General features: G+C 51.1%; 3 protein-coding genes across 3 annotated transcripts; 2 read left to right on the top strand and 1 right to left on the bottom strand.

Moving 5' to 3' along the window:
• The first annotated feature begins 5237 nt into the window (after positions 1-5237).
• Positions 5238-15308, top strand: NLRX1 (NLR family member X1). Its single transcript, XM_007936435.2, has 9 exons — positions 5238-5307; positions 5836-5905; positions 6372-6460; positions 7153-7772; positions 8149-8970; positions 12534-13129; positions 13413-13499; positions 14285-14536; positions 14987-15308. The coding sequence occupies exons 1-9, from the start codon at positions 5238-5240 to the stop codon at positions 15306-15308; spliced, it is 2928 nt and encodes a 975-aa protein (XP_007934626.1).
• Positions 15309-16400: 1092 nt separating this feature from the next.
• PDZD3 (PDZ domain containing 3) lies at positions 16401-20276 on the top strand. Its single transcript, XM_007936434.1, has 11 exons — positions 16401-16416; positions 16803-16830; positions 16962-17035; positions 17349-17560; positions 17819-18008; positions 18113-18249; positions 18516-18720; positions 18934-19130; positions 19227-19448; positions 19589-19789; positions 20247-20276. Exons 1-11 carry the CDS (start codon positions 16401-16403, stop codon positions 20274-20276), a joined length of 1512 nt encoding a protein of 503 aa, XP_007934625.1.
• A 767-nt stretch (positions 20277-21043) lies between these two features.
• Positions 21044-24416, bottom strand: CCDC153 (coiled-coil domain containing 153). The gene is made up of 6 exons (XM_007936585.1): positions 24359-24416; positions 23868-23933; positions 23349-23468; positions 22826-22918; positions 21458-21588; positions 21044-21172 (listed from the first exon to the last, which is right to left on the bottom strand). Exons 1-6 carry the CDS (start codon positions 24414-24416, stop codon positions 21044-21046), a joined length of 597 nt encoding a protein of 198 aa, XP_007934776.1.
• Positions 24417-24838: the final 422 nt, after the last annotated feature.

Raw genomic sequence — 24838 nt, 5'->3', positions numbered from 1 at the left:
CTTTAAGCCTGGAATTCAACTCACTCCCATGGCTTCCAGCCAAACAATAGTCAAGCATATAAGGTGAACATTTATACCAGGTAGATACACTCCTTAGAACAATCAACCATGGGAGACCAGAAGGGCAAGGAGATAGCTCAGAAGGCAAGAATTCATAGGAAAGAAGGACATGGGGAAAAGGTACCACAGGGAGGAAGTGGGAAGAGAGCTGTTACATTATGGGGATTGCAATCAATGTCATGAAACAAAATGTGTATGAACTGTTGTATGAAAATTGAATTAGCTCTGTAAACTTTCACCCAAATCATAGTGAAAAAAAAAAGTGGAGGTTGGTCCCATTGGAGGACAGTTGCTGTGGTCTGGTTCCTGCAAGCTTGTTGGAATTGGGAGGCCCAGAGCTTTATGCTGTGCCTTGCATGTGGATGTGAGGTGTTCAGTACTGACTACCACATATCTAATGAATGAATGTTTAAATGGATAAATGAACTATTAACAGTGACTTCAGCCTGATGGAGGGTAGAGATCACAAAGTCCCTTGCCTGCCCTATCCTGCCCTGGGGACCCTATTGGGCACCTCTGCTGGGTGCATATTGCATACCTATGCTTGCATGTGGAGGTGTGCTCTTGTTGTGGGTGGTGGATATTCCCTCCTTCTGGCCTACTTGGGCTCTGGGTGTGCCTATTCTGGAAGGAAGTGCAGGGATAAGGGTGGGGCCTTGAGGACCTAGAAGCCCTGAGACTAGACCATGATTGGGTGCCAGACAGGAAGAGCAGGTTGGGGTGGGAACTGTCCCTTATCCTCCATTCTTCCTTTTTCCTTGACCAAAGTGACCAGAGGCCACACACACAGGCCTGGTTTGAAGAGGGCCAGGTACAGAAGTGAGGACCCAAGGTTGCCCTTATTCAGAGGTCTCTTATGGGAGTTAGGTTGATGAGGTAATGAGGGACAGAGGAAAGGTTGCCCTGGGGGCCCAAACATCTAAGCTACTGCAGGCATGGCATGTGTCCTGGGTGCCATTTGAAGGAAAGTGCCACTGAGCAGTTTCTATTAACCCGGTAGGGCCCAATGTCCTTCCTCATGTACAACAGACAGTGATATAAGGAGGGGCATAAGTTCAAGGCAGAGCCAGTGGAGGCACAGAATGACATTCTGAGGCATCACAAATATGAAAGACACTTGGCTGAGGCAGCTGACTCATCCCTGCTATCAGTATCTCAAAACAAAAACAAAAGCAAAAACCACAACTCACTGCCATAGCGACCCCCATTGGGATTCCAAGGCTATAAACCTTTACAGAAGCAGACTGCGTGCCTCATCTTTCTTCCGTGGATTGGCTGGTGGGTTCCAACCACTGACCTTTTGGTTAGCAGCCAAATGCCTTGACCACTATACCACCAGAGTTCCTTGCTATCAACGTCTACTCTTCTTGGAATTGCCGAGGATGGGACGGTGCAATTTAGAGATTGCCCTTCATGCTGGTTAACCTCACTGCGTCCCTGCTCAGGAAGGCCCAGGGGTGAGGTAGGAAGACAGGTCCCAGATTCTGTTCTAATTGGGTCAACCCAGGCAAGTCATTCACCTTCCTAAGCTTCAGTTTCTTCATATGTAAAATGGGGACTGCAACAAGCCCTGCGTATAGCACACTTCCTTCTAGACGACTACGACTCATAGTGACCCTATGGGACAAAGTCAAAGTGCTCCATAGGGTTTCCAAAGCCTGTTTTACTGAAGCAGCCTATCCCATCTTTCTGCAGCGGAGCAAATAGTGGGTTCCAGCCGCCGACCTTTGGGTTAGCAGCTGAATGCTTTGAGCACTGCGCCACCAGCAGTCCTTAAACCCTGCCTTGGAAGTTGTTAATGAGGAAATTGGATGTGACTGGAGCTTGGTAAACTGCAGGGGGCAGTAGGAGCGGCGGGCCCTCCGGGATTAAGGACTCAGCCCAGAGGAGAGTGTTGAAGGAAGGGAAGGAGGTGCCCCTATTGTGAGCCCGCTTTCCCAGGAAACCCCCTTCCCCACTGATGTCCCCCTCTTCCGCCCAGGACACCGCGGGGCCAGATGCCTAGGGTTGTTCTCTCCCTTGCCGGCTGCCCAGGCAGGATGCCAGGGCAGGCGGGGCTTCGCGCAGGCGGGCGGAGACGGCAGGAAGCGCCGCGCCGCGCGGAGCCGGGGACTCTGGGAGCCAGCGGGGATACGCCTGCTTCTGAACCGCCGACTGCCTCAGGCCGCCAGCCAACGGGCTCCGAAGGCCTGGGCAGTCCGGGGTAAAGGTCTAGCTACCTGGGTCGCCCTCTCGACCGGCTGGGCGGCTGCGCAGGGGCCTGGGCCGGGGCGGGTGGGGGCAGGGAACTTGCCGCTGAACTTTCCGGTCTGGGAGAGTGAGGCAGAACTGGTGCCCTGAATGGTGGACGTCTGGCAGGTTCTCCTTCTTGGGCTCAGAAGCTGATTGCAACTGGGAGACGTGTTTGGGACCCAGTTTGGTAGGAGGCCACTGAACCTGAGGGAAAACAGTCTCTGTACTTCTTCACTGTGCCACTCCCTTTCTTACTGTCTTGGAGACCTGGGCTGAAGGTCGGAAGAATTGCCAGCCCCTCCACGAGTGCCATCTTGATTCAGTGGCCCTGGTTCTGATTCTAACCCACTGAGCCATATGCCGTTTTTCTCTAGCTTGCTCAGGTTTCTGGAGCCCCCTCTTAACCTTTCCCCAATCGTGGGATCTGCTTTGAGCCCATCAGCACCCTCCACTGGTCTGCTCCACTAAGGCAGGTGGGCTCAAAGTATCCAGCCCTCCCTAATTGTGTCTTATTTATTTATTTATTTTATTGTGCTTTAGGTGCAAGTTTACAGAGTAGAGTTTGCTTTACATCCAAAATGTGTACATTTGGTTTCACTCCCCCGTTACCATCCCCAACCCTAACTCTCCTCCCCTCCCTGCCCAGTAAGCAAACACCGCCCCCCCCCGCCCTCCTTGCCCCCCATCCCCGTGCCTCTCACAGTTATGCACTCCTGTGTGTCCTGCATTTCCTCCCAGTGAATGTTACCCCTTTGGTGTCCTGTGGTTGATTGCTCCAAGGGATGCATCTCCATAGAGCATGTGGGTGCGTCACCCTGGGTTGAGTGGTCTGCGTGTACATCTTATTTACTGTTGGGCTAAAAGCTAGCCCCTGAGAATGAGTTTTATTGCAGGCCCGAAGTGTATCCCAGGGCCATAGTATTGGGGGTCCCACCAGAGTCCATCCGACCAGTAATTCTGGTCATTATGGTGTTTTTGGATTTTGTTCCACCTTTTTCCTCCCACTTCATCCAAGATCTACAGTTTTGAGCCTTTCCTGAGTGGTTGGCATTGGTAGCCAGGCACTATGTAGTTCTTCTGGTCTTGAAGTCCATCATGTCCTAGGGCTGATTGCTTCCAAATGTCCCTTTTTTTTTTTTTTTTTTGCATTCTTCTTCAGACGATAGGAGACCATTAGTTGCTGCATCTTAGATGGCCACTTGACATTAGGGAAAGGGAGGACACCGAATGGTGCACATAAGATATAGATGACAGAGGCTAATACCGGTATTAGCATTACTATTAACACCAAACACCAGGCTACAGATAAACACATAAACATCTGAGAAGATCAGATGGGAGTCAGTGAACAGGATTATACTATAGACCAAGGATAGATTCAGCTGAGGCTATCTTGCACACATATCAGTGATACAAAATACCTGCAATCCTTACAGAAACAACAGAAGACAGACATAGGACAATCCCTCAGAGACAGCCAGACACTGTGGGAGAGAGATCCGATGGATCTATCGACTTAGGACCATAGTATTGAGGGACACCCAACTCAACTGGCACAATAAAACATAAAAATCTTGCTCCACAACCTACATTGGTGAGTAGCAACTGTGGTCCTAACTGTGTCTTGTCAGTAAGGAGCCACAACCTCAATGAAGGAGACCAGGCACCTAATAGGAGCCCCCTCCATTTGTTAGAAGAGAGCTTGGCTACATCAGGAAAGACATCCCAGAAGAGGAACCTTTGAGCAGGGTCTTAAAAGATTGACGATCTGACAGAGGAGGAAAGTCATTCCAAGCTGAGAAAAGCGTACTAACTAAGTTAGGAAAGTGTGAGCAAGAATTTGTGGGCCTGGCAAATAGGGCACCGGTGGGGCTAATCCAAGGATGTTTCAACTCTGTAAGTAACCTAGAAATTTGGGGAGGTGGCTGGTGGCTAGGAGAGGGGTTGGAATGGGATGAGACCCGAGGCAGAGAGACCAGTGGGGAGATGGGAGTCCCTGTAAGTCCTAGGAGGGGCTGAGTTAGCACTGGGGTGATACAACAGAGCCACACAGGCAAAGCTTTGGGAGGAGGAATTGCTAGGACTGTTTGGATTGACTGAAAGAGGGGGCAAGAATTTGAAGAGATAGAGGTCAGGTGTCTAGTCTAATTTATGTGGCTGGGAAGACCTGTAGCAAATAACTAAAAGGAGAAGGAGAATGAGTTTTACAGCCATAAAGTTTGAAGCACTGGCAGGAGATTCATACGGAGATGTCAAGCAGCAAGTTTATTTATTTATCTATTTATTATTGATGCCAGCCTCAAAAGCAGCTTACATGAAAGTCACAGAGAAGATAAAATGATAAAACCATTAAAACTCAGCTAAGGGACCTGATAGCTAAGTAACAAAAGACAGATTGTTGTTGTTATGTGCCGTCGACTCATAGCGACCCTTCCTTGGCTTTCTGAGGAGGTATCACTGTGGAAGTAGATTGCCCAACTTTCCTTCTGAGGAGTGGCTGGTGGGTCTGAACCACCAGCCTTCTGGTTAGCAGTCAAGTGCCTTAGGCACTATGCTACCAGAAGGGAGTGGATAATTATTACTGGAAATTCTAGGCTCAGAAAAGCCACTGAAAATGAGCACAGGACTTCTAGCTGAGCTTGTTGGCAGCCAAGCAAATAACAGGAAAACAATAAAGCAGTGTAAGGCTAGAAATCATAAAAAGGCAACAGGTAGTAGGTGACAGAATGGAATCACTCAGGTGGCAGGTGTAGGAGAGGGAGGAGAGCTGAAAGCCAGGACAGGGCTTCAGCAATGCTGACGTTTAAGGAAGGGCTGATCCTCTTCTGAGGAGGAAGGTCCCTCCTTGGTTGGCACAGGGACTGCCTTCCATTCACACCAATTTTCTTACAGGAAGCATAATAGAAGGTGGTGCTATCTCCAGGGCTCTGACCTTCTCTCCTACCATGAGGTGGGCCTGCCGATTGCCCAGGGCCTCTTGGGGCTCTGGTTTCGGAAGAGTACCCCAGCCACTAGGTGAGCAGGAAGCAGAGGTTTCTGTTCCTATCTCTCTCTTCCTCTTCAGGGTCTAGATGGTGCCTACCAGAGAGCAGGGATCCAGACATCAGGTGCACTAGTCCTAGCTCTGCAGTTCACTAGCTGTTGACCTTGGGCAAGTCACCTCTCTGTGAGCTTCCCTTTTCTCATCTAAAAGTAAGAAGATTTGGACTAGGTAGGGCCTCTTGTAGTTATACAAGCCCAGGAACATTTGTCTGATTTCATTTCACATTCAATAATGTTTACTGAGTACCTGCTGTGTGCCAGACTCTGTGCTAAACTTTAGGTGTATAATTGCGAACAAAACCAGATGTGATCCCTGCTCTTGTAGGCTTCATAGTCTGTGAGGGGAGGTAAATGTTAATCAGATTATTATGAGATGTAATAGAAAATTATATAATATTGCAATGAGAGCAGATAATGAGAGGCTTAACAGAGATTGGGGTCGTGGGAAAGTGTGAGTAAGATCCTTATATACTATTTTTTCCTTCTCCCTTTTTTCTGTAGATGAGTATATCCCCTTTCTGATCCACTGGAGTTGGCCCCTTATAGGAGACTGTCCTCTTGGGCCCCCTAGGTGAGACCTTGGTGTCATACTTTAAAACACATCTGGGCACAACAGGGTGGGAGGGGTCAAGACTTGGAGCTAGCTTGATCTCTGGGAGCAGGAGGAAGGGGGCTTGGTATTCTGGGAAGGAGAGTGGGTGGAGTTAGCAACCAGGCTTGAGAGGAAGTTGGTTTAGATCATCTACAGTAGAAGTCATAGTGGTCAGCCTGAGGGAGGACCTTTGGGGAGTGGGGCGGAGTCTGGCAGTGGCCAGCCAGAGTTCCAGGCAGACAGTCAGCATAGGGAGCTGGAGGGCAAGGAGTGAGACCTCAGTCCCTGGAAGAGTATGAGAGTTCAGACAAGGCTCTCAACGTGGTGTCCAGTGTTGGGCCTGGATCTCAGGAAGCCAGAAATCCACTGGTCTAGAGGGTCCAGAGTCTGTGCGGGGCTAAATCTGGTACCCAAGTCTCAGCTTATCCCCTCTTCTTGTTCCCAGGGTGTTTACACGCCACCACGGAAGCTCAGCAGGCAGTGCTCCCCCATTGGAGAGGCATGGACAGCTGTTCCGGAGCGTCTCTGTAGCTGGTAAAAGGACTGGCACCTCAGTCAGCCTGAAGAGGGGTTCTGGAAGGAGAAGCTGGAATGATGAGGGATGTGTAGAGGATCCCCTGACATTGCCCATCAGTAGTCTTTTGCTCCCTCTCTTGCCCCATTGTCCATCAGAACACGTATCCCTCCTGAACAGCACACTTACTCTGTACAGAGTATTGTTGGAGACATGCCATCCTTACCTTCAATCTCTGGGTTCAGTCAGGTTGAAAAAACACACAGATAACTATGAAACCAGGCAGTCTGGTCTTGGCATCATTTGTTCAGTGGTTCCCCATATTCTGCCAAAGGAATTCCAAATTTTTTGGACAGTCCATGTTTTCCAAGGGAGTCCTGTGTGCCCAGACAGCATCTCCTGGTGTCTTGACTTCCCCAGCCTGACCCTATCACCACCCTGACCTGCCCTAAAGCAGTTGCTGATGAGTTGGCTCCAACTCATGGCAACCCCATATGTGTCAAAGTAGAACTGTGCTCTGTAGGGTTTTCAGTGGCCTTTTTTTTTTTCGGAAATAGATCACCAGGCATTTTCTCTGGGGCATCTCTGAGTGGGCGCAAACTTTTTTTTTGGACATTAACCGTTTGCATCACACAGGTTCTCCCTCACCTGCCCTAAGCGCTTTATCTCCCAGCTTCTTTCCTTCACCCATTTCCCTTGGTTTTCCTTCTAGAAGCTATCCAGCAGCACCGCAGGAACCTGGCCGAGTGGTTCATCCGGCTGCCCAGGGAGGAGCGCCAGTTTGGCCCAACTTTTGCCCTAGACACGGTCCACGTGGACCCTGTGATCCGGGAGAGCACCCCTGATGAGCTGCTTTGCCCGTCTGCGGAGCTGGCTGGGGAACATCAGCTGCCCCAGCCTGGGCTCCCCCCACTGGCTCTGTCTCAGCTCTTTGGCCCAGATGCCTGTGGGCGCCGGGTGCAGACAGTGGTGCTGTATGGGACGGTGGGTACAGGCAAGAGCACACTGGTGCGCAAGATGGTCCTGGACTGGTGTCACGGGCAGTTGCCAGCCTTTGAGCTCCTCATCCCCTTCTCCTGCGAGGACCTGTCATCCTTGGGCCCCACCCCAGCCTCCTTGTGCCAGCTCGTGGCCCAGCGATACACGCCCCTGAAGGAGGTTCTGCCTCTGATGGCTGCTGCCGGGTCCCACCTGCTCTTTGTGCTCCATGGCTTGGAGCGTCTCAACCTTGACTTCCGGCTTGCAGGCACAGGGCTTTGCAGCGACCCTGAGGAGCCAAAAGCACCAGCTGCCATCATTGTTAACCTGCTGCGCAAATACATGCTGCCTGAGGTGGGTGGTCCCCCGTCCCCTTGCCACTGCTGCCTCCTAGGGATTCGTGTGCCTTGTGTCCATATGTTCATTGGGTAAAAGTGTAGGACCTGAGTTGGTTCAAATCCTGGCTCTTCCACTTACCAGCTTTGTGACCTTGAGCAAGTCACTAACTTCTCCAAATTTCAGTTTCTTTCACCCCTTGAATTGTAATGATAAATGAGATACTACATATAATTACTTAGCACAGTGGCCTGAGTCATACTAAGTGCTCTATAATTGATGTCATCATCATCTTCATCCTTGGACACTCAGTCTTCAGGAACTCCTTGGGGAGTGAAGTGAGCAGGACCCCCCCAGATCTTTCTTAACCTTCAACCATGACCTATCTTTCCAGGCCAGCATTCTGGTGACCACCCGGCCTTCTGCCATTGGCCGCATCCCCAGCAAGTATGTGGGCCGCTATGGTGAGATCTGTGGCTTCTCTGATACCAACCTGCAGAAGCTGTACTTCCAGCTCCGTCTGAACCAACCAGAGTGTGGACACAGTGCTGAGGGTGCAGATGTCTCAGCCATCTCAGCTCAGCGTGACAACTTGGTGCAGATGCTGTCCCGGAACCTGGAGGGGCACCACCAGATTTCTGCTGCCTGCTTCCTGCCCTCCTATTGTTGGCTTGTGTGTGCCACCTTGCACTTCCTACATGCCCCCACACCTGCCGACCAGACCCTCACAAGCATCTACACCAGCTTCTTGCGCCTCAACTTCAGTGGGGAAATGCTGGACAGCACTGACCCCTCCAAGGTATCTCTGATGGCCTATGCGGCCCGAACCCTGGGCAAGTTGGCCCACATGGGGGTGACCTCTCGCAAGACCTACTTCTCTGAAGAGGATGTCCGCACATGTCTTGAAGCTGGCATCAAGACGGAAGAGGAGTTTCAGTTGTTGCATGTCTTCCGTCGAGATGCCCTGAGGTTTTTTCTGGCCCCATGCGTGGAGCCAGGGCATCCAGGCACCTTCGTGTTCACTGTGCCCGCCATGCAGGAATACCTGGCCGCCCTCTACATTGTGCTAGGTTTGCACAAGACGACCTTGCAGCGAGTAGGCAAGGACGTGGCTGAGCTCGTGGGCCGTGTAGGGGAGGATGTCAGCCTGGTACTAGGCATTGTGGCCAAGCTGCTGCCCCTGCGGGCTCTGCCTCTGCTCTTCAACCTGCTCAAGGTAACAGCCCCAGGTCCCCACCCCCTTGCTCTTTCCCTCCTCAGGACCCCAGGCCATCAGCTCCTATAGCTCTGTGTTCACCCCTTACTTTTCTCCCAGAAGGAAGCTGCTACTTCTTGCCCAGGTATGGATCCTTTTCTCGATTCTTGTTTTCAGATTTGGACAATTTGGCTTTTAGGGAAACTGGAACATAAGGAAGGAGCCTTGGTGGCACAGTGGTTAAAGTGTTTGGCTGCTAACTGAAAGGTCAGCAGTTCAAATCCACCAGCTGCTCCATGGAAAAAGGATATGGCAGTCTCCTTCCATAGAGATTTATAGCCTTGGAAATTCTGTGGGTCAGTTCTGTTTTGTATTATAGGGTCAGGGACCTAAGGAGTGGGGAGAGAAAAGCTGCAAGGCTGGGGAAGACTTAGAGACTGGAAGGGGAATCAGAGGGTGCAAGGACTGTAGTCAAAATCCTAAAACCCTAACAGTAGTTTTTTTTTCAAGTCTCTCCTCCCAGTCTTTGTTGCTGGGAGGCAGGGATCACTGCAGTCCGGGGTCTGTCATCTCCTTTGCAGGTCCCGAAACTCCATTGCATCTGTTTCCCCAGAAGTGATCAGGCTTTGGGAGTGCTGAGTCATCCTAACTCAATCACCAGAGACAGATTTATAAAGCAGATGCCATTTTATTCACTTATACTGGGAGGATAAATGACTTTGGTAGTTGGCTTTGGACAGCCCATCCTGTGTGCACAGGTCCACACCAGAAACCAAATTATAGGCCTGAGAACTGTGCTGTGGGTAGGATGGATGCGCTATGTTTTTGAAGGGAAGAGAGGAGCCACTCTCTGCTCCTTTCTTCTGGGGGCTTTATCAGGGTTTCTTCTTTTTGTTTCTCACATCAACCCTGGAAATGAAATATAATTATGACCCCTCTGTGGATGAGAAAATTGAGGCTCATAACGGCCAGGTGACTTGTCCAAGGTCATTCAGATAATAAATTATTCAACTTATTAGGCAACAAGTTAGATTCTGGGGGATATGAACCCAGATTTTGTGATTCTGAATTCTGTGCTCTTTGTATTATGGATAGATAAGCTATTATGAATATTTCTGTCAAGCTGTTGTGCCTTGCTAGATCATACTTGTCTTCACTAGGAGTGTTTCAGTAACTCATGTTGGTGGTGAGGATCCAGAGCCCTGGTCAGTCCTGGAAAAATCTCAACAAGTTTTCCTTTTTTATAGACAGCAAAGCATAAGGATTAAGAGCTGGGATTCAGTAAAACAGCTACTTCGGTTAAATACAGGCTTTACCATTTACTAGGTGTGTGACCTTGCACTGGTTACTTAGCCCCTCTGTGCCTCAAATTCCTTTCTGTTAAATGGGGATAATAACAGAATCAATCTCACTGGCCTAATTTGAGGATTAAAGGAATTAATCTTCAGAGCCTGGCACACAATAAGGGTCCTTTAAATGTTTGTTAAATAAACAAACACAGGCTCACGCAGCCCAAGCCTTCTCACATCATTGCTTCAGATAGTGGTTAATGTCCACTGCCAAGGCCACACCATGGCTTTGAAGATATGCTTCCTCATCTGGATTACAGGCTGTGGTCTTCTGGTGAGATTCAAAAAGCCCCCTAGTTATCCTGAGAACAGCCAGAATTGTTAGTGCCACTCTCCCAAACCTTCTCTGAGCTTACCTAGCAGAGGACTGGTCCCACCTGTTTCTTCATGTTCTATTGACCTTACCTTCATTGTTGTTGTTGCTGTTATGTGCTGTCAAGTTGGACCTGACTCATAGTGACCCCTCCTTGGGTTTCCAAGGCAGTATCACTACGGAAGTAGATTGCCCCATCTTCCTTCCGATGAGTGGCTGGTGGGTTTGAACCACCAGCCTTCTGGTTAGCAGGCAAGTGCCTTAGGCACTATGCTATCAGAGCTCCTTCATAGGGTAGCATTTTCTGGTCTTGTTACCAGATTATTCTTGGGAGAAGGGACACTAGACTCTATCCTCTATGGTAGGAACCTCACATATGAGAAGTAAACAAACAAACAGATATTAGAGGAGGTACCAGAGAACAAACTCATGGTTCATTGTCAGGGAAATGGACCTTTCCTTCTTTCCTTACAGAACCATTGTAAGGATGGGGGATGATGTTGCAAACCTCCCAAAACATCTATTTTTTCAACGAGTATTTGAGTGCCTGCTATGTGCTAGGCAATAGGTTAGATTCTGGGGGGAAATAACAAAATCCTTGGCTTCTACCCTTTCTAATCTTACAGTTTGAACACATAAAAATGTAAATTTAAAATTGGTGATGTCTGGAATAAAAAGTTCCAGGTGCTAAGAAAGTGTGTAACAGTGGGGATGGGGGTGGTAGTTAAGGAAAGCCTATCTACAGGAAAGATAATCTGATTCCTGCAGGGTCAATTAGGGGAAAAACACCCCATGAAGAGAGTTGTTGAAGAAGGGGAAACTGTGGTACTGTCAAGAGAAGGAGAAAAGCCAAGAGAGTAGAAGTATAGTGAGGGAGGGTGTGATGCAGACACCAGGGTGGGCACAGGTCAAATCATACAGACCTTGATATATTGTTAAGTGCCGTTGAGTCAATTTCCGACTGATAGTGATCCCATGTGACAGAGTAGAACGACCCTATAGGGTTTTCTAGACTATAATTTGTATGGAAGCAGATTGCCAGGTCTTTCTCCTGCAAAGCCACTGAGTGGGTTCAAATTGCCAGCCTTTTGGTTAGTAGCCGCCAATGAACACTTAACCATTATACTAGCAGGGCCCCCTTAGGCCTTAACATATACAAAAAACCAAACTCACTGACATCGAGTCAGTTTGACTCAGCGACCCTTCCTTGGGTTTCCAAGACGACATCTTTACGAAGTAGATTGCCCAACCAGAGCTGATTCAATCCTGTTGCTTTGATGTAGATGACAGGGATGTTGATGGTGATTTATTCATAACACCTATCTCAGTACCAAACTGAATGTGTAATGTGTACAAATTCCTTCCCCCTGGGCTGAAATTGGAGCCCTGGTGGTACAGTGGTTAAAGTTCTTGGTTACTAGCTAAAAGGTCTGTGGTTGAAACCCACCTGCTGCTTCCTGGGAGAAAGATGTGGCAGTCTGCTTTTATAGAGATTTACAGCCTTGGAAACCCTATGGGGCAGTTCTACTGTGTCCTACAGGGGCACTATGAGTTGAAATTGACTCAATGGAAGTGGGTTTTGAGCTGAAATTGTATAGGGTGTTGGAGAAAAATAAAGAAGTTCCAGTACTTGGGTGCATGAGACAAGTGTTGAGAGATGACACTGGAAAGGTCCAGTTGGGGCCAGATTATGAAGTTATATATTCCAGGCTAGGATGCCACATGGGCACTGAGGAACTGTGGAATGTGTTGCAGTTTGGCAGTGACCAGACAAAATGTGCTACAAGTTCTAGGGAGATCACTGGGCTGGAGCAGTCACGGGAACTTCCGCTGAGCTTGCCTTGAAGGCTGAACAGGCCTGGCACTGTGCTTCTGAAGGGACTCAGGAGAGTCCAGTTTTCATCCTTTGCTTCCTTTCCCAGGTGGTTCCACGAGTGTTTGGGCGTGTGGTGGGTAAGAGCCAGGAGGCAGTGGCCCAGGCCATGGTGCTGGAAATGTTCCGGGAGGAGGACTACTACAATGATGATGTTCTGGACCAGATGGGTGCCAGCATCCTGGGTGTGGAGGGCCCCCGGCGCCACCCAGACGAACCCCCAGAGGATGAAGTCTTTGAGCTTTTTCCCATGTTCATGGGAGGGCTTCTCTCTGCCCACAACCGGGCTGTGCTGGCTCAGCTTGGCTGCCCAATCAAAAACCTGGATGTCCTGGAGAATGCCCAGGCCATCAAGAAGAAGCTGGGCACACAGGGCCGCCAGCTGCTGCCCCCCTCAGAACTCCTCGACTACCTCTTCTTCCACTATGAGTTCCAGAATCAGCGCTTCTCTGCTGAGATGCTCAGCTCGCTACGCCAGCTCAACCTGGCTGGTGTGCGCATGACGCCCCGCAAGTGCATTGTGGTGGCAGCTGTACTGGCCAGTGGAAGGCATACCCTGGATGAGGTGAACTTGGCTTCCTGCCAGCTGGACCCTGCTGGGCTCCGTACACTCATGCCTGTCTTACTGCATGCCCGAAAGCTGGGGTGAGGACCCATACTGCCCCTGAGCACAGGCATGAGGAGAAGAGAGGGTTGGAGGCAAAGAGATGGGAAAAGAAGGGGTTAGGGGAACTAAGGTACTGAGGAAGCCCAGGGAGTGGGATGAAGGAATTTGGTGCAGGTGGAGGTGACAGGAGCAATAGCAGAAGGGAGAGCATTGTGGACTGTGAGAGACAGGGTGGTGAGAAAGGGGCAGGCACCATGTTGAATTCCTGTCTTGGTCTTTCTTCCTTGTTCTCCCCCTCCTGGCCACTTTATCCTGTTCTAGCTTGCAACTCAATAGCCTGGGCCCTGAGGCCTGCAGGGACCTCCGAGACCTGCTGCTACATGACCAGTGCCAAATTACCACTCTTCGGTGAGTGCCTTGGGAGAAGGCTCTGACCACCTAAGGTTAAGGGTGAGCTCCCTGACTTACACGTACCTGGCACAGGCCCACCCATCATATAGTAAAGGCGATAGAAGTCTAGGCTCTGTCCTATGAGCAGGTCTAGTACAAGCAGCAGGGCAGGGGGGAAGATGTCACCAGCAGTTGGTGCTTAGAAAGCTTCTCATGTGTCTAAAATTAGCCTGTGTGTGGGGAGGGGGGCGGAGGATGAGGGGGCAGAATAATACCCAGGCAGGTTGCCTGGTAACAGTGCCAGGATATTCCTTGCAGCCTCCCAAGGATAACCCTAATTCTGGGCACTCAGTGGATGCTCCCAAAGTATTGATTGATTTACTAGGAACTGATACTCATGGGTTCCCAATTTCTAATTAGAGTAAGGGGTTGTGAAGGAAGAGGGAGAAAGAGGAAAGGAGAGAAGGATGGAGGAGTCAGAGGGGAAGAAGTAGGGATGAGGTGGGGGTAAAAAAAGGAAGAAGGGAAATAGTAAAGAGGAGGAGAGAAGGAAGAGGGAAGAAGGGCATCAAGGAGAAAAGGAGAATGAAAGGGGGGAGGAGAGGGGAAGCCAGCTTTTGCTTTAGTCTCCCTTCTCCGCCATATACCACACACCATTTCTACTTCCTTTTCTGGAGGGTGCATTTTTTTTGTATCCAGGCTCATCCTGGCTGCAGGCTGTATACCCCTTTGGCCCAAGTTCTAAAGTCCAGTGCAGGCATCTGCAGTGGGTCCTCATAACCTTGGGTTCATTGTGGCCGCAGACTGTCCAACAACCCACTGATGGCGGCGGGTGCGGCACTGCTGGTGGAGGGGCTGGCAGGAAATACCTCGTTGACACACCTGTCTCTGCTACACACCGGTCTTGGTGATGAGGGCCTAGAGCTGCTGGCTGCCCAGCTGGACTGCAACCAGCAGTTGCAGGAGCTGAATGTGGCCTACAATGGTGCTGGCGACAAGGCGGCCCTGGCTCTGGCCAAGGCTGCCCGGAAGCATCCTTCCCTGGAGCTGCTTCAGTGAGTCTGCCCCTGGTCCCATTGCCCCTACCCTCAGTCTAGCTGCTTGAGACTTTCCCAGCCCCTTCCATCTTGCCACTGTGTCTTTCTCCCCCTAGGGGGAACTTTGGTCCTAGGCCTGGTGCCTATCCTCTGTTCCTGGCTTCTGAGTGATGCTTGTCATCCTGGTTCTGAGCCAACTCTACCCGCTCAGTGACTGGCCCTTATCCTGTCCTGATTCCCTACTGCATTTCTCCTGTGGTCCTGGTGGCCCCATTCCTACTGTCCCTGGTCCCATGAGTTCTAGTGTCAGCCTCCCATTGGCTACTACCCTCCATATCTGGCTTATTGCAGACACTTGGCCCATCACACTGCACAACCAGTGAGATCACCTCTTTTTGCCCTTCTATCCTCTGCCCCCTCCTTCTCAGAGTCATGCTGAATGGCTTCTACTCTTCTCTCTCATACTAGCCTCTACTTCAATGAGCTGAGCTCAGAAGGCCGCCAAGTTCTGCGGGACTTGAGGAGCACAGTTGAAGGTGGTGCCAAGGTTGTGGCATCACTAACAGAGGGGACAGCAGTATCCGAGTACTGGTCGGTGATCCTCAGTGAAGTCCAGCGGAACCTTAACAGCTGGGATCGGGCCCGGGTCCGGCGCCACCTTGAGTTACTGTTGCGGGACCTGGAAGATAGCCGGGGTGCCACCCTTAATCCTTGGCGCAAGGCCCAGATGCTGCGAGTTGAAGGCGAAGTCAAGGCCCTTCTGGAGCAGCTAGGAGGCCCTGGATATTAAGAAAGTGGCTTCAAACACCTAAGTGTATGACCACTGGCCCTTAAAACCCTTCCTTAAAGGCTTCCTAGCTTGCACTTCTCCTTCTAGAAAGACCCGTTTCAGAACTGGCGGCAAAGGAATGGGCACAGTTGTGCCAGGAGCCCTCCTAGGGCATGTCTAACCAGTGCCCCCAGCCCTGCAATTTCCAGGGTGAAAGATAAGGAATCAATGCTCTGGGTTTGCCACTTCTCCCTTCTGATAAAGGGAATAAAGGATGGAACATTTAGGTGGCCAAATTGCCCTCTAGTACTATCCCCAACCTTGCCTCTCCCAAGGACTCTCTGGTCATGCCACCAATGTGGCATCCGTCTTATGTCCATCATGCCAGGTGTTGCCATCCAGAAGATGTATCAAAGGATCTAAACATCTATTGATCCAAACCCAACCTCCACCTCCTACCTTCAGGCTTGTCTGTGGACATCAAGAATGCCTACAGCCACCTTCCTCTCACGTTGGTGCTTTCTCTTCACCCTTGTTCCTCCTTTACCATAATGGTACTGATGGCTCGTGGCCCCTAGGGCAGATGCCCTGACTTGCTGCCATTAAAAAGCTATGTGTCTTCTGTGTCCTATAGTCTCTTCTTTGGCTACTGCGATTCATGGTAATTCTGGTAATTCCAGTTGGAAAATTACTGACCACTTCCTGTTGCAAGTGGTTCTTGGGCACTGGGTTCAAAGGTAGTAGGGGCTAGGAGAAGATCATGAACAAGATAACTGGGATACGGGTAGATCCTGCTGGCCTGGAGAATTCTGTTGCCTTTTTCATATTTCCCCTCAGGCTTGGAGTTACCGTGACCAGCCATCTGCCTTTCTCTGTACATAGGGGAAGCTAGGACAGCAGCAGAGGGGCCCCAGAGAAAGTTGGGACCCAGGAATGGAGGCAGAAAAGCACATTCACTTCCCCAGAGAATAAGACTTTCATTCCCGTTAACCATTACCCCATTGCTTTCACGACAGCATCTTCAAGGAGGCGGGACCTGGGGGGTAGGAGGGAGGGTCAACTGGTTGCGATGGACCTTGTCCCCACCCTTGGGCCTGGATTGCTGATCTAGTCATGGAGGCAGCCACAGGTAGGAGGAGGAGGAGGCCAGGAGAAAGCCTTCGGGGTGGAGTGACTTGGGGGCAGTTAGGGGGCAGATTGAAGGGTGAGGCTCCAGCACCAAGGCACACTTGAGTTTGGGGCTGGGAGCTCTCAGGGAAGTAGACTGCAGTTAGGAGAGGAGAAGGAGGTGATCTGTTTTCTTGGTCCACACCCTGTGCTGATATGCTCAGATTTCTGTGCCAAAGACTTGGGGGAGGAGGGATAGGGACTCTTAATATCCCTCTGGGGTATGACTTCAGGGGGAAGGGAAGAGCCCCACTGCAGCACAGCTCAGGGACAAGTACTGAATTTGGGGCTTCCCCTGAGTCCTCTCGGAATGTACCTGTCCTCCCCTTACCACTTCTCGCCACCCAGATCTTCAGGACACAGCCTCATTAACTATGTAAGTGCCATGAAGGGTTGGGGGCAAGGGGAGGAGGGGAAGCTCTCCAGCTGCCATTAGCACCTAAAGGAGATCCTGGGAGCCAAGAGCCAAGTCCAGATGTAGAGCTTTCTCCTCCTGCCTCCTTGCAGGAAGTTTGAGTTTAACCCAAAGCTGGGGATTGATAATCCTGTCCTCTCCCTGGCCGAAGACCACAACTTGTCTGGTAATTCCCTCACCCTCTGGCAGCCATTCCTTTCCCCCCAGGTGGCACCACAGTGCCACACAGCCGCCCATCTCCTTGGTAATCACTCACTTCTGGCTTCTGATAACAGCCTTGGCTGAGAGTAATTACATGGAGGTAGGGCAGCAGGCAGTTTCCTTCCATCCTGGTCACTCTACCCACACCCAACACTTTATACAGGGTAGAAGTCTACCTGGTGCCCTATAGAGGGGGCAGGGCCTGCCTAGCACACAGTGACCTATCCTCGGGCCACATGCCCTCTCCTCCCTTTTCTGCTGCCCTACTCCCTCTCCAGATTCCTGGAGCCTGAAGCGGCCTCGCTTCTGTCTGCTAAGCAAAGAGGAGGGCAGGAGTTTTGGCTTCCATCTGCAGCAGGAACTGGGCAGTGCTGGGCCTGTGGTGTGCAGGGTGGAACCAGGCACCTCTGCACAGCATCAGGGTCTTCAAGAAGGAGATCGTATCCTGGGGGTGAATAGTGATGTCGTGGAAAATGAAGACTACACAACGGTGAGGTTGGGCTGGAGCTCTCAGAGTTATAGGAAAACATTCAGCAGAACCCCAGGAAGAGAGAAGCTGTCACCTCCTGGGGCGCTATGGGGAAGGGCCCTAGCCTCACCTCTAGGATTCAGAGGTGTGCAGATTAGAAGGATGGGGTGAAGGCATCCAGAAAGCTGGTTCATCTGGTGAAAATGCAGGTTCCAGGGATGGGAGTTGGCTTCAAGGGCCAGCCCCAAACCCTCCCCACTCCACATGCCCTTTGTTCAGGTGGTACGCCGAATCCGGGCCGGTGGTCCCCGGGTGTTGCTGACGGTTTTGGCACGGCACGTGCATGATGTGGCTCGAGCTCAGCAGGGCAAGGATGCTCACTTCTGTCCTACCCTAGGCCCAGGGGTCCGGCCCCGGCTGTGCCACATAGTGAAAGATGAGGGTGGCTTTGGCTTCAGCGTCACCCATGGTGAGCTTAAAGGCTTGGTGGGGAGGTCTAGAGGGAAGCCCTCAGCCCCTGCTCTGAGCAGGCAGGAGACTGAAGCTGGCTTTTTCTTCTTATTCTTCTTCCAGGAAAGCAGGGTCCTTTCTGGTTGGTGCTGAGCACTGGGGGAGCAGCTGAGCGGGCAGGAGTGCCCCCTGGGGCCCGACTGCTAGAAGTGAATGGGATCAATGTGGAGAAGTTCACTCATAACCAACTCAGCAGGAAGGTATGGCTGCCTGCTTCCTCACTTACCCTCCACTTGTCTGGGGCTGAGGCCAAAAGACCCCCCCACACACCTAATCCCCACTCTGATCTTGTGCCTTCATTTGCATCCTTCCCTTGACAGTTTGATGCCATGGCCTTTAGTGTCTCCCCTTAGTGCCTCCATCCTTTGGATAGAGGAGGAGCAAGGAGGAAGGGCTGTAAGGAGGGGCCAGCCTCTTCCCTCCTCATTCAGGTGGTTGATGCTGAGGCTCTGCTGGGTCTCCACAGCTTCAGCAGAGTGGAGAGCAGGTGACCGTGCTGGTGGCAGCACCAGAAGTGGAGGAACAGTGTCGTCAGCTTGGAATGCCCCTGGCCGCACCCCTTGCAGAGGGCTGGGCATTGCCCACCAGGCCCCGTTGTCTGCACCTAAGGAAAGGGCCCCAGGGCTTTGGGTTCCTGCTTCGGGAGGAGAAGGGCCTTGGTGGTCGTCTCGGTGAGTGAGAGCCTTGGGGGTGGGTAGGGAAGGTGGGCCTTGGGCTGGGCACACAAGCGTCTCCCTTTCAGTGCACATAAGAGGTCCCTTTCTGAGCCCCATCCTGGGCTTCCTCCTTTTGTACCCCCTGGGCTGGGCTCCTGTGTGCATATGGTAGTCTGGCTTGGCACTGGGGACAATGAGGTAGGAGCAGTGAGGATGTTTTTGTCCCAGGGCAGTTTCTGTGGGAGGTGGACCCAGGACTGCCAGCTGAGAAGGCTGGGATGCTGGCTGGAGACCGGCTGGTGGCTGTGGCTGGGGAGAGCGTGGAGGGGCTGAGCCATGAGGAAACAGTGTCCAGGATCCGGGCACAGGGCTCCTGCGTCTCCCTCGTTGTCATTGACCCTGAGGCTGACCGCTTCTTCAGCATGGTGCGAGCTGAGGGGCAAGGGCTGGGTATGGAAATGGGTGAGAGTGGTGCAGGTGGAGGAAGAAACAGCAGTTTTGCTCTATGTGTCTCCTTCCAGGTCCGCCTGTCCCCACTCCTCTTTTTGGAGAGCACAGACATTCTTGCCTCTCCCCAGGACACCTTCTCAGCACCCTTGGTTGAGACCAAGGACCCACCAGTTGAAGTTACAAGTATGCTTCTTGTTGCCTCCCGCCAGTGCTTCCTGTACCCTGGGCTTGGTGGTGCCTATGGCTTCCGACTCAGCTATGTGGCCAATGGATCCAATGTTTTCATTTCCCAGGTGACGAGTGCCCTATGGACCTTGGATCCTTTTAATAATTTGCCTCTCAATGAGTTTCTCCACCATTCCCTACAGCCTTGGCATGACCAGCAAACTTTTTCATGGTGTTCCATGTTCTGTATCCCACCCCACATTTCTAGGTGACCCCAGGAGGTTCGGCTGCCCGGGCTGGGCTACGAACAGGGGACATAATCCTGGAGGTGAATGGGTGTCCTGTGGGTGGAGAGAATGACCCAGAAAAGCTTCAGCAGCTGTGCGAAGCTGAACCACCCCTCTGCTTGAAGCTGGCAGCCAGGTCTCAGCAGGGCTTGGAAGCCTGGATTCCCTCAAAGTCTCAAGAGGTAAGAAGAAAGAGACAGCTGGATGGAACTGTGAACAGCCAGAGAGGGGCACAGGGGAGGCAGGAAGGAAGGCAGAGAGGGAGGACTGCAGGAGCTGTGTAGGGTAACAAAGGTTAGGACTTATGGTGATGGTAGGTGGGGGGCTAGCCCCTGGGTAGTGCAAACTGTTAATGTGCTCAGCTACTAACTGGAAGGTTGGAGGTTTAAGTACACCCAGAGGTGCCTGCAAGAAAGGCCTGGTGACCGACTTCTGCAAAATCAGAGTAGCACGGTTCTATTCTAGCATACACGAAGTTCATGAGTTGGAGTCAATTCAGTGGTAACTGGTTTTTGTTAGATGGAGGACAGAAGGACCCATGGAACAAATCTCATTCTTGAACATTCCAGTACAAATATGGGGTAGGAAAAGGAACTCTTCTGGCCCCCAAATTACCTGTTCCCTCCTCTCTCTACTTAGGACTGGGCTTTGGCCTCAGATATGCTATAGTGCTCCCTTGCTTGGCACAGAGCTGCCCAGAGGCTTTCTTGTCTTTATTCTGCAACCTGAGCTGGTGGGAGCCAGAAGCTGGAGCTCAAGGACTCTGGACACCTCTGATCACAGAATTACTCAGGGTCTCCCTCCATGGGCCCAACAAGCTAAGGGTGTGGTCAGAGGCCTCATGAAGGCCCATGAGGGAGCCTTTTCCCAGCTGACATTCCCCTCTGGCTCCAGAGGAGGTCATGAGGGAGCTCTGAGGAGCTGTGTACCAATGATGACTTTCTGCCTGAGAAGGGTAGGTGGTGAGGCTAACCAGGATTGGAGTCACCTAGAACTTGCCCTAAGCATGTATTACAAGAGTCTGGAGATCAGCTACCCCTTCCCGCTGTAGGCACCTCAGGATTCTGGGGACACAACCCTATAGTGGTTGCCTGGTTGGTCACTGTAGCATCAGATTATAGAAATGACCTTTCCCAACACTTCTGGCTGCCTGTGTTTTTGTTGGTGGGGGCAGGAGGTGGTGGTTTGAAGGGACTAAAAGGGCCCCGGTTTAAGAGGTAAGACTCAGTTTTTGTGGCAGAAGGGTTGAGATCTTGTCAAAGTTCTCTCATATCATTCAGTCTTCAAGGTACTGGGTCAGTCCAGAACCAAGATGCCCCTATGAGAGGCACTCCTCTTGGCCAAATGTCCACAGCCCACAGCTCCATTGAGTTCTACATCAAGACAGCTTTATTACAGGGGCCTCAGAGAGCCCTGAAGACTACAGGCTTCCAGGCTCAAAGATCCAGGGGGTTGAGTCCAAACTGGCGCAGCTGTTCCTTGTGCCTGGCATGGAGTTTCAGTGCTGCCCCATCCCACTGAGGCTTGACAGCTCTTAGCTTGGCCAAGAGTCGATCCAAACTGCCCTGCAGATACCAAGCTTCAGCCCTCAGGAGAAGGGAGGAGAGGGGTGAAGTTGCCCTAGGCCAATTTGGAAGCTTTTCTTGCCAGTTTTAATTTCTTGTTCTCAGTGGGAGACACCTTTGTATCCCCTTGCCTTTGGCCCTCAAAATGGACCAGGGTCGTCAGGGGAGATGTTTCTTTCCTACTTCCCATGCCTGGTCTGTTAGTCATTACATTGGCTGAGATGTGGGGAGCATAGGAGGAGTGTGGGGTACTGGGGTGGCTGGGCTCCAGAGGGTGATGCTTACGTGTAAGATTTCCTCATACTTGGCCTCCATGTCTGCTACGTGGGCCCAAAGCTGAGACAGAGTCTGGTCTCGCTCCGCAAGGGCTTGCTCAGCCACTCCCCGGGCAGCCTCAGCCTCCCTCTTGCATGTCTCTGGGAGTTGGGGCAAAAGATGAAAGAGGACAGGATGGAAACACTCCCAAGGTACCTGAAGCAGAACTTGAATGGAAGCATGCTAGATAACCACCCCACACACACACCCAAGGTCATCTACTTCCTCGTGTCCCCTGTAAAGGGCTAAAGGTCCACTAAGGTATAGGAAAGAGTGTAATATGCTTGGGACAGGAGCTATGGGCCCAAAGTCTGGTATCACTTACTACCTGTGAAACTTTAGGCATGCCTCTCTCTGGACCTCAGTTTCTTCCTCTTAAAAGGGAGAATAATATATACCTCACTAGGTTAGTGTATAGGAAAGTACTTGATATATAGAAGGTGGTCAATCAAAGTTGGTTGAATATGAATTTGAGACAAGGCAGGGATTACGAAAGAAGCCCAGGGTGGGCATGCCAGATAAGCAGTTCCTGGGTATCTGTAGCTAAACTGAAGCTCTTTTAGGTTAACAAAATTTTGAGGCCAAAATTGTGAAATCTCTTGTGTGCCATGCTAAGGTATTTCAACTTTATCCTGTAAGCAAAAGGGAAGAGAGCAAAGACTTCCTGCTTTTTTATATTTTTGCTGATTTGGGTGGCGTTGTTCATTCATCAAATAGTACTGAGGACCTACTGTGTGCTAGGAGTCCCTCAGTGGTACAGTGAAGCACTCGACTTCTAGCCAAAAAGTTGGCAGGTCAAGCCCACACACAGGTGCCTCAGAAGACAGTCCTAGCAATCTGCTTCCAAAAAGTCCCAGCTTTGAAAACCCTATAGGGTAGTTCCCCTCTGCACACATGGGGTCGCCAGGAGTTGGAATGTATCCAATGACTGCTAGCAACTACAACAACTATGTGTTAGTCCTTGGAGATATAGAAATAAATCAATCTAACATTTTACCTTAATTGCACTGTAGAAATCCTATTGCAGCCAAACTAACAGGGAATACGTTTTGCTCATGAGATGTGGCAGTGGTGATGAGTAATGTCTGGATTTGGAGACTAAGTGAGGGGGAAGCAGGATGAGAGACTTACCTTCTGGAATGACCTCCTGATCCTCTTTACTTATATATAACTTGGAGGTTCTGCCCCAGTCCTCATGGGTGGGAGCATCAGTGAGGAAAGTGATAAGGGAGCCCAGGCCCCAGATTTCTAGAGAAGGACCATCCTAAGTCCACCCCTTCAGTCTGGACCTCATCAGTGACCTTTGGAGAGAAAGAGCTTGAGGGAGTGGAAGCCTACCTAGCTGTTCCTGAAGGCCCCTCACTTCTTCCTCCAGCTGCCTGCTGTGGGTGTCCATCTGCTTCTGCAGGGCCCGCTGCTGCCGACTCATCTCTGTGGTGGGGCCAGGGAGCCAGGTGGAAATGTAGGGGTGAGGAAAGGAGATGAAGTTATGGGTGGAGAGGGGTGGGGGGACCTCTGCTTGGTCTGGTGGCCATGATTCTATGGTGAGTCCCTGCAGACCTGGGGAAGGAAGCAGAAACCAGACCCCCTGTCCCCCCATTCCAGAGGAGCTGGAATGAATGAGATAATGTCAATGACTGCATTTTTAACCTACAACCGATCAAGCATATTGCATCAGGGAGCCAAAAAGGTCCCTGCCTAGGATCCCCTCCTTTGGGCCTTCAGTATCCTATCTGATTTGTGCCATGCTGGGAAGGCTGAAATTGGGTCTGGAAGGCTGAAGCTCTCCTGTTTCCTTGCCTTGTTTCCTCTGCCTCCTCATCCAGGTCTCTGTCTCTTGCCCATCTCACTGGCCACATACCTGCATATATGGCCTTTCCTTCACTGCGGGCCCCCTCCAGTTCAGCCTCCAACCCTTGCAGCCTCTGCTTAAGCTGGTCTTCAGAGGCCTTGGCTCGGCGGGTCTCATCCCTCTGCAGAGCTGTGAACAATCCCAGAGGTGCCCTCAGGACCTCCTGCAGCCTGAATCAGCCCCTATGGGCATGATGGGCTCTGCCCGCCCACCCAGTCTCTTATGCTCTTCCTATCTTTCTTTTTCTTCTCTTCCCTAGAATCTCACAGGCTCTTCATCACTAAGAAGCAAAAACTCATTCCATGTTGTGGCTATAAGAAATAGCTCCCTAGTTCTGTCATCAACCCTCACTGCCCGCCCCTCTTCCACAATCCCGATATTTGACAGTCTTACCCATTTGGGCATGCTTAGAGGCCAGTTTAGCCCCTTACCACAGCTCCAGCTCTCCAATCCCCCAAGGAGGTAGTAGATACAGAAATGCCCCATTGCCCTGTCTTTGTTACCTCCCAGATCTCCCACCTTTCTTACCCAAATGGTCTTGAAGCAACTCCTTTTCCAGCACAGCCAGCCTGTACTTTGACTCAGCCTCCACATCTGCCCTGGCAAATTGGCAATGGATGAGGTTGGAGAACCTCAGCTTATCCTGTCCTCACCCAAGACCCTGGACTTACTTCCTACACAAAATTCAAGGACAATGAAATATGGGCCCTTGGGGGCAGAGACCTTGTTCACTGAGTTCACAATTGTGTTTTTACTGACCAGCACATAGCAGGTACTCAAAATATGTGTGGTAAATATACGAGGAAGGCACAGAGCCAGAGGGGCTCAAGGAAGAGGGTTGGTGACTGATTTCCCCAGCATCCCTGCTCTGTGGAACTCGGATGTGAGGATAGGAAGGGGAAGGGCCAAGAAAACTTTATCACGTCATGCTGAGGGCTGAACTTTTGAGAACCTCTGCTTGGTCTCTGGGAAGGACCATGGAGAAGAGGGGGCACCTACCTCCACCCACCCTGACTCACCAGCACCCGAATTCTTTTTCTTCTTCTGCGCCCTTTTTTCTTTAGTCTTAGGTGGCATTCCTTGGTGTCCTGAGGAAGGGAGGATTCTGGTGTTCAGATTTGGACACAGGGAAGCTTTCCTGACCCCTAGACTGAACTAGGAGTTCTAGGAGCATCAAAATTCTAGTTGCCAAGTCTATCTCTTCCACTTTCCAGGAGCTTCAGTTCTTAGTCTTCTTGGAACCTCAGATAAGGCTGGGGTCAGTGCGGATAGAACTGTCTCTGTCTACCAACTGGGCCCTAGGTACAGAAGTCATTCCTCTCAACCCTCTTTTAGAGAAAGTAAATCTCAGTACCTGGTCCCCTACCTCTTCCTATCATCCTTACCCCCACCTCTTCCTACCAGTAAGATCATCCCTTGCCTCTGTTGTGTTTCCTTGTGGAATGCCCCTATTACTGGGGAGTGACAGAGAAAAAGCCCAACCAGCTAAGAGCCTGAGA

Source organism: Orycteropus afer, unplaced genomic scaffold, assembly GCF_000298275.1.
Source record: "Orycteropus afer afer isolate SDZICR_OR568_19922 unplaced genomic scaffold, OryAfe1.0 scaffold00036, whole genome shotgun sequence".
NCBI lineage: Eukaryota > Metazoa > Chordata > Mammalia > Tubulidentata > Orycteropodidae > Orycteropus > Orycteropus afer.
Note: the sequence above shows the minus strand (reverse complement) of the source record. Positions and strands in the feature narration are given on the sequence as shown.

What these genes read in the sequence shown, in the direction of transcription:
- NLRX1 (XM_007936435.2), top strand. Translation starts at nt 5,238, where the DNA reads ATGAGGTGGGCCTGCCGATTGCCCAGGGCCTCTTGGGGCTCTGGTTTC. An exon ending in AAGAGTACCCCAGCCACTAG is followed by an intron (nt 5,308 to 5,835) that starts GTGAGCAGGAAG and finishes TTTTTTCTGTAG; the next exon opens with ATGAGTATATCCCCTTTCTG. An exon ending in TGCTCTTCAACCTGCTCAAG is followed by an intron (nt 8,971 to 12,533) that starts GTAACAGCCCCA and finishes TTCCTTTCCCAG; the next exon opens with GTGGTTCCACGAGTGTTTGG.
- PDZD3 (XM_007936434.1), top strand. An exon ending in TGGCTTCAGCGTCACCCATG is followed by an intron (nt 18,009 to 18,112) that starts GTGAGCTTAAAG and finishes TTCTTCTTCCAG; the next exon opens with GAAAGCAGGGTCCTTTCTGG. An exon ending in TTCCCTCAAAGTCTCAAGAG is followed by an intron (nt 19,790 to 20,246) that starts GTAAGAAGAAAG and finishes CTCTCTACTTAG; the next exon opens with GACTGGGCTTTGGCCTCAGA.
- CCDC153 (XM_007936585.1), bottom strand. Translation starts at nt 24,416, where the DNA reads ATGCCACCTAAGACTAAAGAAAAAAGGGCGCAGAAGAAGAAAAAGAAT. An exon ending in AGGAAAGGCCATATATGCAG is followed by an intron (nt 22,919 to 23,348) that starts GTATGTGGCCAG and finishes GCCCCACCACAG; the next exon opens with AGATGAGTCGGCAGCAGCGG. An exon ending in GGGCCTTCAGGAACAGCTAG is followed by an intron (nt 21,589 to 22,825) that starts GTAGGCTTCCAC and finishes CCCAACTCCCAG; the next exon opens with AGACATGCAAGAGGGAGGCT.